At 44.6% G+C, this 15,145-nt stretch overlaps 1 protein-coding gene across 1 annotated transcript in view; it reads left to right on the forward strand.

Annotated features, from left to right (window-relative positions):
- Positions 1–15,145, forward strand: part of CACNA1S (calcium voltage-gated channel subunit alpha1 S) — a 1,022,072-nt gene that overhangs the window by 311,516 nt on the left and 695,411 nt on the right. The window contains exon 15 of the mRNA XM_066600322.1: positions 12,508–12,622. Within this exon, the coding sequence (XP_066456419.1) occupies positions 12,508–12,622 (115 nt within the window). The remainder of the gene's footprint in view (positions 1–12,507; positions 12,623–15,145) is intronic.

Raw genomic sequence — 15,145 nt, forward strand, 5'->3', positions numbered from 1 at the left:
CAAGGGTATAACAATGACACCTAAAACTCGTTTTGGTGGTTGTGACAGGGTTTCAGTATTCCTATGCTGCTCAAATGCAACTCTTCTTATCGTGGTGACTATTGACCCAGTATCTATCAAGGCTTGAAGTGGTATGCCATTAAAATAGATGGTCACCTCAGTACAGGGTCCCACATATTTAGAGAGGCATCTCGGATGTTCAGGACCTAAACCTCTTCCACCTGAGCGGCAATCCTTGACCTCAAGGGGTGTCCGTTTAAGTGCCAACAGTTTCTTTCAACATGTCCCCTCTTATGACACTGTTTGCAGATGACAAGTCCCAGTATACTTCGTCGGGTTCGGCCTGTCTTTCAGCTGGAAGGGTGTGTGATCTCAGAGGACTATTATGTGCCACTTTTTCCAGCCTTGGTTTGGATCTGGCTTCCAACTTTTCAATCCTCTGACAGAGGACACACTGTGGGCCATTTCTGTCATGCTCTTTTGCATTATGCTGAGCAAGTCAGCTGTACCAGTCTGAGACTACTCTGCCTGTAATAAAAGGACATGCTTTAAGGGCTTGACCCATGGATTATCTACTTTAGGAAGGAAGGTGGTTTCATAGGTCTCTTCAAAATTACTTTGAGTTCCTTGACCTAGTACTTGAATGGCTAGCTCCTTAAAGTCAAGGAAGAAGGTATCTGTGTCCTGAACAGATAGCATGTTTAGTTGTCTTCTCAAATCCTCTGTCACTGCCCCTTCAATAAATTGCTTGTGAAGCATTTGGTCTGCTCCAGCCGCTTCTCTGGGATCTGCTTGGATCACTGCCTTCATGTTTTCTTGTAATGACAGGGCATACTCTCTCAGGGACTCGCCTATCTTCTACTTCTTATTGAAGAATTGTTTCTTCACTCCAGAGGTCGTTCTGATCTCAAAAATGTTCTGCAATCTTTCAAAGTTCTGATACACTGTCTTCTTCTGGTCTTTGGGACACAATTTAACTTTTCAGGGACGCAGCTCCCTCGAATTGACTCACCAGCATTTCCAACTTCTGTTTGTTGGTACACAGGTAATACATAGCTTTCATTCAGTGTTTAAACTCACAGAGCTTATGCATTTCACCACTATACCGTGACAGCCATGATGCTCCCAGATAGTAAGGCATAGTGAAAGGTGGAGGATCCACTACCACTGGCTTGTTCATTGCCGCTGGAGTCGGACATTTTGTTAGGCACTCACAGACAGACAAATTCAATTTGCACAGATAATGGCATATGCTGATTTTTTTTAAAGCTGAAGTGGCAGTTACAAGGTCACAGAGACTTTATATCCTGTTTGTGGATGCTACTTGCAAGAGTCGGTTGCTTACGTGCTCTAAAGCATCTCGCTGTTGTCTGCGTCAGAGCCACAATGGCCTCTTCATTGAGTTATTGCTATTTTCTTTATTTTATTAATAAATCGTAATGCCAGCGCTACATCAGCACATTAATGTTAAATGTGATGCAATTAAGACATCACAAGAACCAGGGTTTAAAACGTAATAACTTTCTTTTCCATTTCTTTGTTGATGTCAGTAGCGATCATATATCAGTGTACACATACAAACCTTTCATTAAAAGTAGTTATTTTCTTTACATGTTAGGAGTAACATTAACAGGAATAATGTACATGCGATTCCTCAGGTTAAAGACAGAGATGATGCTCTGGGTAACATATGACAGTGATGGTAGTTTTCCTTGAGCTGGTTTAATGGCTCTACAGTGGCGTGAACTGTGAGCAGTATACACCTTTGTTTTGGCATAGGTTATGAGGGTATTCCGTTACTCTGGTGACCTTAATTTTAACTTTGCTGTGTATTTGGGGCCCTCTCCCCACGGTAAAATGAATACTTCAGTGCTTTATCTCTCATGTCTCAGACACCTTGCAGTGACTGTCCTGTGATAGGCCACAACTCTCTTATGAATCCAGCAACTTTTCGGGTAGCTTCTGGAAGCTCTCTGACTGCAATGCTGACAGGGCTCCTTCTTCTCCCAGAAATCCTAACTCACTATATACACACTAAGGCCTCCTTCCCACGAGCGTGACGGGCTCCGCAGCGTAATATTACGCTGTGAAGCCCGTCACGGCGCCCCCCAGAGCCCCTATACTTACCTGCGGGAGATAGCGTGAAATCGCTTCCCCGCCCACCACCGCCGCGTCACCGCTCGTCACCGCTCGTCACCGCCCACCGCTCTCGCGTCACCAGCCGTGTCACGTGCATGGCCGGCCGTGTCACGTGACGCGGCCGGACCGCGTCATTTGGCGTCATATGACGCTCGGCGGTGGGCGGGAAAGCGTTTTTTCACGCTATCTCCCGCTGGTTACAGCGGGAGATAGCGTGAATGGACGGCTTCCATTGACTGCAATGGAAGCCGTCAGTGCGTACAGCCCGTCCTCACCCGCAGAAAATAGAGCATGCTGCGGGTGAGGACGGGAGAAATCGCGGTGCGTAATTCCGCGGTGGAATTACGCATCGTGTGCATTGTGCTATTAGGTTCAATAGAACCTAATAGCTGCGTGCAACGCAGCGGATTTTCGCCGCGAATTACGCGGCGGAAATCCGTTCGTGGGAAGGAGGCCTAACACTGTCTCTTTCTCTCTCTCTCTCTGATGAACGTCCAAAGATTTAACTCTCTCACTTGTCTCACTCTCTAACTTACTCACTATACACACATGGTCACACTGACTAACTATACGGTTCACTTGTTTAACAGCCGACTTACTGGCAAACTCTCTGTGCACTCTACTGTTCTGATCTGACTGAAGTCTCACTGACTGATTGACTTACTATCTTTTCACTATAACTACGACACAACTCCTCTCCTACTTCTCTCTTTCTTCTCACTCCCCAGATCTGCACGATCAACTGCCTCCCAACTGTCACTCCACTGGCTTACAGCCAGTCAAAGTTCAATCTGCCTGCAATCAATCAAAATTAACCGTCGACCTGGCAGATTATTAATAGCGCTATCGTAGGGTAAATTAAATAGTGGTTAACCCCTGCTGATTAAACATGAACTGATCGCCACAATTTAAGGGCAAGGCACTTTTGTAGGACCCATTTGGGCCACTACACTGAAGCACTTGTTGGCTTCAGAAAAAGCTTAGATGATTGCTTAGAACAGCATAACATAAGTGTATAAAATCCATGCTGATTTCGTGTAAGGCAGATTGGCTGATGCCACTGTGCTGCCAGGCAGAATAGTTGACTATGTTGGAAAGCACATCAGTTTCTAAGTCTTGTCAAACTAATCTGAGCTGTTTATATGAGGAGGTAAGTTCTAGACTGGACCCAGTGAAGTGGATATATCATGCTCTTAACAAAGCATTTCATACTGTGCTACTTAAGATTTTGGTATGTAAAATGAAAAGACTTGAACTGGCAGGAAATGAGTTCAGGTTGCTGGCAAACTGGCACAGTGGGTGAAACACAGGCGGGTTATTAATGGTACATACTCAGATTTGGTCACAGTTCGTAATGTGGTACCCCAGGGGGCAGTATTTCTAAATGAACCTATAAGGTGATTGTACAGTAAGATATCAATTGTTGCAGATGATGGCAAAACTATGAATATGTTGTGTAAATAACACAAAGAAGGACTGACTTTATTATGACAAGTTGATAGCTTGGGCAGACAAGTGGCAAATGGAATGTAACCCTGAAAACAGTCTGGTTATGTACCTGGGAACTCAAGATACGTACCAATATTACGTTCTAAATGGGAACATTGGCCAAAACTGGACTTAAGAATATTAGCTGACAGTAAACTAAACAACTGTCATTTGTTGCCAAGGCAAATCAGAATTTTTTTTTTTTTTAAATATTGAATTTTTATTGGCATTTGAATAACATAAATTATACAAGTATATGCATAACAACATGCTTGAAAGGTTGCAAAATTTTTGAGGTCAACCTTTGTCGGTGGTAGTCCTCAGCTCTATGGGCAAAGGATGATGCGCAGCATAAAAACCACCAACCCAACAACGCTCCAAAGCGGGCCAGATGGTTGTGCCCAGAGGAATTGCTGTCATCAGGGTACGGTTTTGACCAGGGTGTAGCACAAGCTTGCGCCTGCGTTTCCATTTGGGGGGGGAGATAAGTCTCTTGTGGTGAGAAGACTCCTGTACGCTTAGTTCTAAGCGAGGTAAAGGGAACAGTCACTATTCCTAGGTTTCCAAACACAGTTCACCGTGCTGTTAGGTGGTGTACTTCTTGGTACGGATGTCCGAGTTGCGTAGGTCGCCTCCGCTCTGAGACGCTGTATTTTGGTCATGGCACTTTAGACCCCAGGATTTTAACATCTCGGCAGCAGAGGAGGGGTTTAGGAGGACATGTGTAGCATTTGCTCTGGAGACTATCAGTTTTGTAGGGAAGCCCCATCTGTAAGGGACGTTGGCCTCCCTGAGCGCTGCTGTTATCTTGGCAAATCCTCTCCTTGCCTCCATTGTAGCCTGTGACAAATCAATAAAGATGCGGAGCTCTGAATAAGGGCTTGGGAGAACTTTCAACCTCCTCACGGCGGTCATCAAAGCCTCCTTGGTGCTGAAGTGATGAATGCGTATAATAATGTCTCTCGGAGTGTTTTCCTTAAGGAATTTTGGGAGAGGGAGTCTGTGAGCTCTATCGATTTTTAACTCCTGCTCTGGGACCTCAGGTAGTATTTTGCGGAGAAATCGTGTCACAAAGCTTATAATTTCTGCATTGGTTACTCTTTCGGAGACTCCTCTTATTTTGACATTATTACGGCGATTTCTGTCTTCGAGATCGGTTAGTTTTTGCTGTAGTCTGGTTACATTTGGCTCCAGGTCGTAATGGGCATCTATTAGGGAGTTGTGGGACTTCACCAGTTCTCCCATTTTTGTCTCGGTTTTTTCTATGCGGGTATTAACTTCTTTAACTGATGAATCAACGTAGGAAGTTAGATTTTTTATATCTAGCTGAATAGTGTTGCGAAGAGCCATAACGATCTCTTTAATATACAGCTCTGATGCAGGTTTGTTAGATGCTGAGAGGTCAGCTAAGCTGTTTTCTCCCTGGGAGCTGGCAGTGTTGTTTTGTGAGGGGGAGTTAGTTTGGCAGGGGACGTCCGACATTTTCTGCTTTTGCTTTTCTGGACTGTCTGTGGGTGAGAAGGGGGGGGGGTGGGCAGCAGCCGCATGTCTGTCGCCATTTTGTGTTTTTTGTCCCCTTTAGTGTTTCTTCCCTCACCCTGAGAGCCCCGAGCCTGACATATATGGTGTGATTTTGCTCTCACTGATGTGTCCTCTTGTAAGAAGCTATGTACAAGTGGCTCACCTGCCTCTGCAGCGCTCCGGACGGCTCGTCTCTCCTCCGTCTGCTCCTGGCATTCTGCCAGCTCCTCCGGTGTTTTGACAGGTGCAGCAGAGCGCTCGGGGGAGAAGTCCTGCTGATCTCTGTGTGCCGACGGCTCACCTGCCGCTGCAGCGCTCCGGGCGGCTCTTCTCTCCTCCGTCCGCTTCTGGCATTCTGCCAGCTCCTCCGGTGCCTTGACAGGTGCAGCAGAGCGCTCAGGGGAGAAGTCCCGCTGATCTCTGTGTGCCGACGGCTCACCTGCCGCTGTAGCGCTCCGGGCGGCTCGTCCCTCCTCCTTCTGCTTCTGGCATTCTGCCAGCTCCTCCGGTGCCTTGACAGGTGCAGCAGGGCGCTCGGGGAAGAAGTTACGCTGATCGCCGTGTGCCGGCGGCTCACCTGCCGCTGCAGCGCTCCGGACGCTTTGCCTCTCTCTCATCAGCTCTCCGTCCTCCGACAGCTCCTCCGGCGCCATGACAGGTAAGGCAGCGCGCGCGGGAAAGAAATCCTCTAATCTCGCCGGCTTCCCTCTGGTGATTCTTTTTCTTGGCATCCCCAGATGCCAGGGGTATTATCTGGAGTAATGGACCGTTTTACTCCTTTCCTCCGTAGCTTTAAAGTTGCTGGGAGTCGTAATTTCAACGGAGCGAGAGCTCAAGCGTCTGCTCCGGAGCCTCACCAAGCCACGCCCCCCCAAGGCAAATCAGAATTTGAGATGCATCAAGAAGGGCACATGCCAAGAACATTATCCTACCAAATCACTAGTCAGCTTGCATATGGAAAATTATATGAAGTTTTGAGTAGGCAAGATAGACATTGTAGAACTTGATGGACTTAAGTCTTTCAGCCTTACAAACTATGCACTTACATACAGATGTAGTAAACATTAACTTGACATCTAACATGCTATAACTCAACTACAATGGCAATCCCTTCTATGTTAACGGAACGTCACTGCTTACATCACTTTCTGGGCCATCTCTTGCAGCCCTGTGCAATGCAGGTGCAGTTTGATCTTCCAGTGAGAATGTCTATTCTCTCTCCGCCATCAAAGGCTGTGATGGCTGAGAGCAGGTACACAGCAGCACTCAGGCTATGAATTTCCAGCTTATGAACAGTGATAAGCATTTAGTGCAATGATCAGTTTGCGTTGGCATCGGGCCGATTTCACAAAAATCAACGTGAATCTGATAAAAGTCAATGGGAGAAAGAAACTGTTCACCAATTTGCCCTCCAGTTGGCCTCTAATGCAGACAAAGCCCATATTACATGGGAGTACAGCCTCACATATGGGGAACACTGTGCAGCTCCCCAAAATTGGTCAAAATAGTATACAGTGATGTAGGGGGTCAATTGTAACACACAGGTGTCACTGAAAAGAAAAAAAGGCCCACGAAGATCAAAGAATGCAAACAATAAAAGTGGCCCTGAAAAGAAATTGCAAAATGGCTTCATGTTGTAGGTAGGCCCAAAGTGGCAGCAAGTGTGGTGAATACAAGTAGGCAGGGGTCAGAAAATCGCCTTCTGCTGCCATGAAGACGGTAGGAGGGGAGAAACCATTGCAGCATACATAGCTTGCCACAGCAAATTTACTATTAAGCAAATAACATGGCAGGACTGGAGGTCACATTTAGGTGCCACCTATTTCTAACCCTTTAAGCCACTATGATGTAAATTAACATCATAGAATGGCTTGTATTAAGCTGCTAAGACAGGCACTTACGTCCTGCGCCAGCATGATCCACACAGCCAAAGAACTGTTCACGTCTCAGCAGGTCCAGGATGACATGTAAATGACCCCACATAATCTGAAGCTGAGCTAGGTCGTGTCTGACAATGATGCCAACCTGCTAGCAGCCCTTTGCCTCAAAAATCTCAAACACATACCTTCTCTGGTCCATCTGGTGAACCTGGTAGTGCAGCACTTCCAGGTTTACATCCATAAATTGCTTCACATCCAACTGGAAGAATGTGTCAAGTGGGGTACCACAAGGCTCTGTCCTGGACCCAGTGTTGTTCAAAATTTTTATAAATGATCTGAAGGAGGGAATTGAGGGGAAACTAATCAAATTTGCCGACAACACAAAGCTAGGAGGGATAGGTAACACCAGTGAAGAGAGAAAGAGGATTGAAAAAGATCTAGAAAAGCCTGAACAGTGGGTGGCGATTGACAGAACTATATTTAACAAAGAGAAGTGCAAAGTCCTACATCTCGAAAAAAAAACTGAAAAAAGCACATACAGAATGGAAGGTATTGGGCTAAGCAGCAACACATGTGAGAAAGACTTAGTTACAGTAATAGATCACAGACTGAACATGATTCAACAATGTGATGCAGCAGCAGGGGCATAACTATAGAGGATGCGGTTGCACCCGGGCCCAGTAGCCTTAGGGGGCCATGAGGCCTCTCTTCTCCATATAGGGAGCCCAGTACCATGAATAAAGCATAATAGATGGGGCCTTTTACAGATTTCGCATTGGGGCCCAAGAGCTTCAAGTTATACCTCTGTGCAGCAGCACAAAAGGCAAACACAATTCTGGGATGTATTAAGAGAAGCATAGAGTCTAGATCACGTGAGGTAATTATCCCCCTCTACTCTTTCTTAGTCAGATCTCATCTGGAATACTGTGTCCAGTTCATCAAAACATGGGCAAAGAAGCACTCTTTGGCAACGATTGCAAAAATGAATGCACCCTATAAAGCATATTTTAGGATGGCTGTGGGTGATCAAGATAAATCATGGGCACCTCACTTCAGCTGAGATAATTGAAAGAAAACTCGTGAAAGTTGCTTCAGAGATGAAAATAGAGCCATGAAGTTTGCGATACCAAGAATTTGGCCGGAGCCACCTGATCATTCCACAAACTGATATTTCTGCATGGTGGACCCCTCCAAATATCAAAGTGGAAAAAATGCAGTTGCTATGACATATCCAAACATTCCTTCGTCTATGGCCCCCGTACCACATTGCTCTAATCCCCCCATTCCGACGCCTCCACAGAGCATGCATAGCGTGCAGATGTGTTCAGAAAACATGAGCTCAGACAGTAAAGATGCAACTGATCCTTTCAATGCTGGCGAAGATGACAGAAGACCATGCTACCCAAACCAGAAGGATGTTAATGATTTGGTAAGAGATCTTAGTCTTGCAAAAGCTAAAGCAGAAATTCTGACATCCAGGCGGAAACAGTGGAACTTGTTGGATGATAGCGGGCAAATTACAAGTCAAAGAAAACATCATCAAATGTTTTCTACCTTTTTCACTCTTCAAGATGGACTCTGTTACTGCCATGACGTGACAGGTCTATTCAGTGAAATTGGGACACCTTGTAATGCACAAGATTGGCGTATTTTCATCAACAGTTCTTCCAAGAGCCTGAAAGCAGTTCTGCTCCACAATGGAAATTAACTTCCATCCCTTCCAGTGGCTCACTCTGCACATCTCAAGGGAGGAGTACAGTAGTGTAAAATTCCTGTTGCAAGTTCTAAAGTATCATCAGTATGGTTGGGAGGTAATTGGAGACTTCAAGATGGTTACTTTCCTAATGGGTCTTCAAGGTGGTTTCACAAAGTTTTCTTGCTATCTTTGTCTTTGGGATAGCAGAGCCAATACTGAACACTACCATCCATGAGACTGGCCTGAACCTATTGACTTCACTATCGGATGAAGCAATATCAAGTGGGAACCCCTAGTAGATCCTAAGATGATTCTGATGCCACCTTTTCACATGAAACTCAAACTTATGAAACAGTTTGTCACAGCTCTAGATAAAGAATCTACATTGATGAAACATCTACTAAACTTCTTCGCGAAGCTGACTGAGGCTAAGATAAAAGCTGGCATCTTTGTAAGACAACAAATCAAGAGGATCTTAGAATATTTCCTGACATATGTCCTGATATATGTCCATCAAGTATCCCCAATGTTGATCAAGAGGAAGGCAAAAAAAAAAAACATTGAGGAAGAAGCCAACTTGTAATATTGTAACAGTCAAGAAAGGCATTCAGGCTCCTGTTAAACTCTTGCAGTGACTTCGTTTCCTTCTCAGAATAGATGTCTAAAACTAAACCTTTATTGATTTTTTAATTAAAACCAGGGCTAAAGGACACACATAAATCCCACGTACGTCCAACTATTAGGAAGTAAGGACATATGCGTGAATAAGCATACAATAGGAACACAGAACAAATCGATCTGGGAAACCTCAACTGTGGGTACCCCAGAAGTATCTCTGATCCAGTACCTCTATATCTGAGCCTCGTGTGGCGCAGAGTGTAAGCTTTCGCCTACGAACTGACGGTTGCAAGTTCAATACCCACATGATTCAGGTAGCCGGCTCAAGGTTGACTCAGCCTTCCATCCTTCCGAGGTCGGTAAAATGAGAACCCAGCTTGGTGGGGGGTAATAAGTAATAATTACCTAAAAGCGCTGCGGAATAAGTGGGCGCTATACAAATACCAAGATTTATTTTATATCTTGATAAATTGTTTAGAGGTCTTGATCAAGGAACTTAGATAGGCATATTTGAAGTAGTAGGGTTTAAGTTCATAAATACATATAGATATCTCCCTATATCAAAAGGTAAGTATATCTACTTGTGTGTAGATAATCAGTCAAAGGGGCTCACTAATTCGTGGCACTGATTTAGACAACTCTACTACTGATAAATAAATTACTTCATAATTCTGATTTATGACTTGGTTCAAATCTAATTTTTAACTCGATTCAACGTCTTTACCTGCTGGTTATGCAGTTCATCAGGAACTGTGTGTGATTTCTCTTGATTTACAGGAAAGCGATGATTTAACTAAAATATCAGAAGCATGATGGAAATTCCAATCATGGTGAGATGAAGAAGGACTGAACCTAGATACTGTGTTCTGTCATGAACACCTACCTCAACTGCGGAACTAGAATTCTGAATAGATTTTCTAGATATAAACACTGCGTCTAGCCATCTTAGATTGATCAATACTGTGCATAGAACCAAGAGTCGTATCAGCCATGCAAAGTGATAGGTGGTTAAATCAGCTGTATCAGCATAAATGAGAATGTGTCCAATTGATCACTGGCTAGTAGATACAAGTGGCCAGATGTAATTGTATGCTGACGGATATGACTAATTCCTAGGTGAAATAGATTTTCTAGTAGTACTAATCTGGCACATGCTACCTGCCACCTGTTGTCTCCAGTCAGTCCAACTACTGTTAGATACTGGCTGTTTCTTTAAAGTAGTCCCTGTATTCCATAACCCCAAAAGCTAGCAGAGGTTTAATCTTGCAAACCCTACAAGTGCCTTGATGACCACTGGAAAACAGGATGGTATAGAACTGCTGCTGTCCCTACAGTGTTTCAATTTCTTCCCTTTTCAGTCCCAAGCTCAATCGCCTTGCCTATCCGCTATCTGTTAGTTTCAAAATAATAAAAGATGCAGAGTGGCCTGTAGCCCTGATGGTGGACTACAGGCATATGCGAGTCAAGGAAAATGGCCCTGCTTATACAGCAAGTGAGGTCCTGCCCACAGGAATGGTCCCCACATTCTAATCCAATCATCAAGCAGAGGGGATGTGACTCGGGCTTAGCTCCCTGAAGACACTGAGATAAACCTAAATACTCAGTTTGTGATATGCCATAGGCAACCATTAGTGTGCAGCTAACACACTCGCCTGTTCAGCAGGAGTGATCCTGTAATTTTAGTGTAGATCGAGTGTCCTGTGGAGAGATACACATCAATGTCTCTCCCCTCCGTCTCTCTCATTGGAGGATTACAGAGGTGTGTTGCTACCTCAGTGAGGGGAGCATCCTAGTCATCAAGAAGATACCTCTCCTCGTCCTTCAGTCAGTGTGAGTGTGCACTGAGTTCTGTGATTTGGCTTCAGCAGCCTGTGACACCCCATCAACATGTTGATTGCAGCCTGTAAATACAGTGTTGGCAGAAAGAATAGGTGATTATATGGCTTATTTGTTGATGCTCTTAAAATGCTGCCTAGGTTAAAAATTATGTGCTGCGTAGTAAGTAAAAGCTGTCTCTGCATCACTAATATTGGACCGAAGTATTGTAGTGGCCCAGTACAACGGGGACCCTTCTTTAATGGTGTGTATGCTCAGTCTTGTGTTGTCAGTGTTTTTCATACTGCAAGAATGGTGTGCATATCTGCAGCACTGAAAGAGTTATGTGTCTGGTATGTGGATAACTGTCTGGTTTTGTATCTTTTTTTTCGTCACATGATGATGCCTGATATATGTTTTCTGAGTCTGCGCGGGAGAGGGAGTCTGTTCTGAGTCTATTCTGAGTTCTGTTTGGGAGAGGAGTGCAAGGCAGCGGTCTGTGGGTACCTTCAACCCACAGACACAGAATGGAGGAAGCCAAGAGGATGGCCTAGTGGATGTTGGGGACTACTCCCCAGAAGTTCTGCAGCATGCTCCCATTCATGAATGTGCATCGGTAGAGAGGAAGAGAGAAGTGTGGTACAGGGCCAGGACCTACAGATAACTGTGGCTTTGGTTTCTCCTGACGTCCTGTAAGTCCTCCCTGTCACATCACTTGTCAAGAAGCTGCTGAACTGTTATGTTCTTTAAGTTAAGTAAAACGGCCAGTCACCCGTCCGTTTCCGGAGACTGTGTCTTAAACTGTACCCATGTGTGTTTGCGGATTTACTCTGTCACCCAGGAATTCCCCCGTGGAAGCCACACAGGAGAAGATTTACTCCATTATCCAGGAATCCCCTGCTGTGGAAGAAACGGTGGTGTCATGAGACAAAACAGGACTCAAGGTAATCTATTACTTGGGTTCCCTTTATTAACCTGCCCTTGACCCTTGAACGTATCACTGGTTACCCTCCGGGTGGGAGATGGTAGAGCCACCGTGACAAGGCCGAACTCTACCCTGCTATCTCCAAGGCTGTGGCCCGCTCCTCGGTCACTGCAGTATAATGTAAGAGGGTATGTGCTGTTAAGGAACAAGATTGCCCCTCTTTCTAGAGTCCAAAGACATATAACAGTATATAAAGTTTAAAAGATATAACATTTTAATGTATGTTCTTGTATGGTTGCACTACAGAGGGTTGTAAGTACCAGCTTGCTCCCTTCTGATTTTGGTTAGGTTTAGTATTGTCATGGCACTCTTGTATGTAGGACTCATTCTGTTGATCTGTACAATAATTCTTTAGCAAAATACAGATATTTTATTAAATGTCTTTCTTGCTATTGCTGTTGACAACCTTGCGGAAGCTGAGAACCTTACATCTGCACAGAAAGCAAAGGCAGAGGAACGGAAAAGAAAGAAGCTCGCAAGGTACAATAATCAAATACCAGCTATTGTTGTTCTCTTACTAACTTGACTTGTTCATACACTAAGTTGTAGATAATTCTTAATGTATGAGCTACTTATGAACCATTTAAAACCAAACTCAGAATTTAGACATGCTATGTGGCCAAAGGTAGGTGAACATCTGACATATTTATGTATTCGTTAGAAATCTTCTAAAACCACTTCCACTAATACCTACCTCCAGTGTCTATAGTCATTTGTACCCTAAGCGCATTTATGAGGGTAGGTACTGATGTTGGACGAAAACATCTGGCTTGCAATCTTTATTCCAACTCTTCCTGAAGACGTTTGACGGAATTGAGGTGGGCGTTCTATGCAGGCCACGCTGGTTCTTCCACACCAAACATGCCTTGTGTATAGCAGCACAGTCAAGCTGGAGTAAGAAGTGTCTTATGCAAAAAGTCACCATTAAGTAGAAAGCATACAATTGTCTAAAATCTCTTTGTATGCTGTAAGATTAATATCCTTCACTGTAAACAAAAGCCCTTCAAAACAGCCACAAACTCTTATCCCTCCTCCACCAAATGTTATAGTAGGCACTGTGCATTGTGGTAGTAGCAATGTGTAATGCGCCAAACCTGATTTGTCTGGATTGTCAGATATTGCAACGCGGCTCATCATCGCAGGAAACACATTTCCACTGTTCCAAGTCCGTGGCAGAATTCATAAAGCTCCTATTGCACAGCGTTAATTGCTCTTCTAGACCCAGCTTTGAACTCTCCAGTGAGTGATGCAAGAAATAGGTGATTGCTGTGCACCACAAGCTGCAGCGTCCGCAGTCCTCTGTGTGAAGTGCCGTCTACGGCATCTGTGACTGCGCTGTTATTACACCTAGATGCTTCCACTTCACAATCAAAATACTAATGACAACCTGTCTGTCTGTCCGTGTGCGAGGGAGTGGGTTTGTGAGAGACTTACATTATCGGCTCCTCATCACATGAGGGTGATGCCATCAAAGGTTCTTCATCCTCAGTAAGGGAGTTACATGCTCCACCCTTGATCACATGATGGTGACATAATCAGAGTGCCTGTACACACATGGCTGCTGTAATTAAAGATGGAAAATTCTTGTGAGAATAATGTAGGAAAGCCAAACGAATTCTTAGGCAGACAATGTGTCTCTAAAATACCAAGTAATTGTACTATGTTATAATTAGATGAGGACTTTAAGAAGGTCAACTTGACCCTCTGATGTCTTAAAGACAAGAGGCTTTTTTAAAGGGGATTAGATTTCTCTAACACAAGTGATTCTTTTTTTTGTAAATACTTTCTTTATTCAAAATAAAGGAATATATATCATACAATACCAAAATAGTACTAATAGCAATATCATGTGATAACATTGCATGTACGATTCCATAAAATCTTGATAAAAATGTTTTGTTTAACTTCATTCTTAACAAGGGTGGGAAAAGGACCAGTAAGGAAAGAAAAGGGAAGGGAGGTAGGGAGGAAAGGAGGGGGATATGAAAAAATAAAGAGTAGATTTCACGTTTAGGAGATAATGGCGTAGACATAAATATACCTATACCATGAGTTATATTTGCTACATGCAACCATTAACAATTCTAGGAGGTGAATTTATCCAAGGACACCCATTAGGAGGCCTTACAAGGACAGAACCTGGACCTCCAAGGTTTCCAAGTTAACTTAAATTTGTCATGTGTTCTGGAGGCCCAGCTTGTTAAAGGGGTTGTCCCGCGCCGAAACGGGTTTTTTGTTTTTTTTAACACCCCCCCCCCCGTTCGGCGCGAGACAACCCCGATGCAGGGGTTAAAAAAACAAACCGCACAGCGCTTACCTGAATCCCGGCGGTCCGGCGTCTTCATACTCACCTGCTGAAGATGGCCGCCGGGGTCTGCTCCCTCCGTGGACCGCAGCTCTTCTGTGCGGTCCATTGCCGATTCCAGCCTCCTGATTGGCTGGAATCGGCACGTGACGGGGCGGAGCTACACGGAGACGGCATTCTGCACGAGCGGCCCCATTGAAGACAGCAGAAGACCCGGACTGCGCAAGCGCGGCTAATTTGGCCATCGGAGGCCGAAAATTAGTCGGCACCATGGAGACGAGGACGCCAGCAACGGAGCAGGTAAGTATAAAACTTTTGATAACTTCTGTATGGCTCATAATTAATGCACAATGTACATTACAAAGTGCATTAATATGGCCATACAGAAGTGTATAGACCCACTTGCTGCCGCGGGACAACCCCTTTAATTCTTCGAAACTACATATTTCGTTAACTTTAGCACTCCACTGACTTGCAGAGGGTGGATCAGGTTGGAGCCATTAAGGGGGATGAACTATTTGGCCGCCATTATGGGATGAGTAGATAGGTTGGTCCTGGAAGGCTTATAGCTAAGGGAAGGTCTAGACAGGATTACAATGTCAGGGGTGAGCTTGAAGTTGCCATCAATATCATCTCGCATTGTTAATTCCACTTGATCCCAGAATGATCTTAGTGCTGGGCAAAACCACCAGATGTTG

The sequence above is a fragment of the Eleutherodactylus coqui genome, chromosome 4 (assembly GCF_035609145.1).
Source record: "Eleutherodactylus coqui strain aEleCoq1 chromosome 4, aEleCoq1.hap1, whole genome shotgun sequence".
Lineage (NCBI taxonomy): Eukaryota > Metazoa > Chordata > Amphibia > Anura > Eleutherodactylidae > Eleutherodactylus > Eleutherodactylus coqui.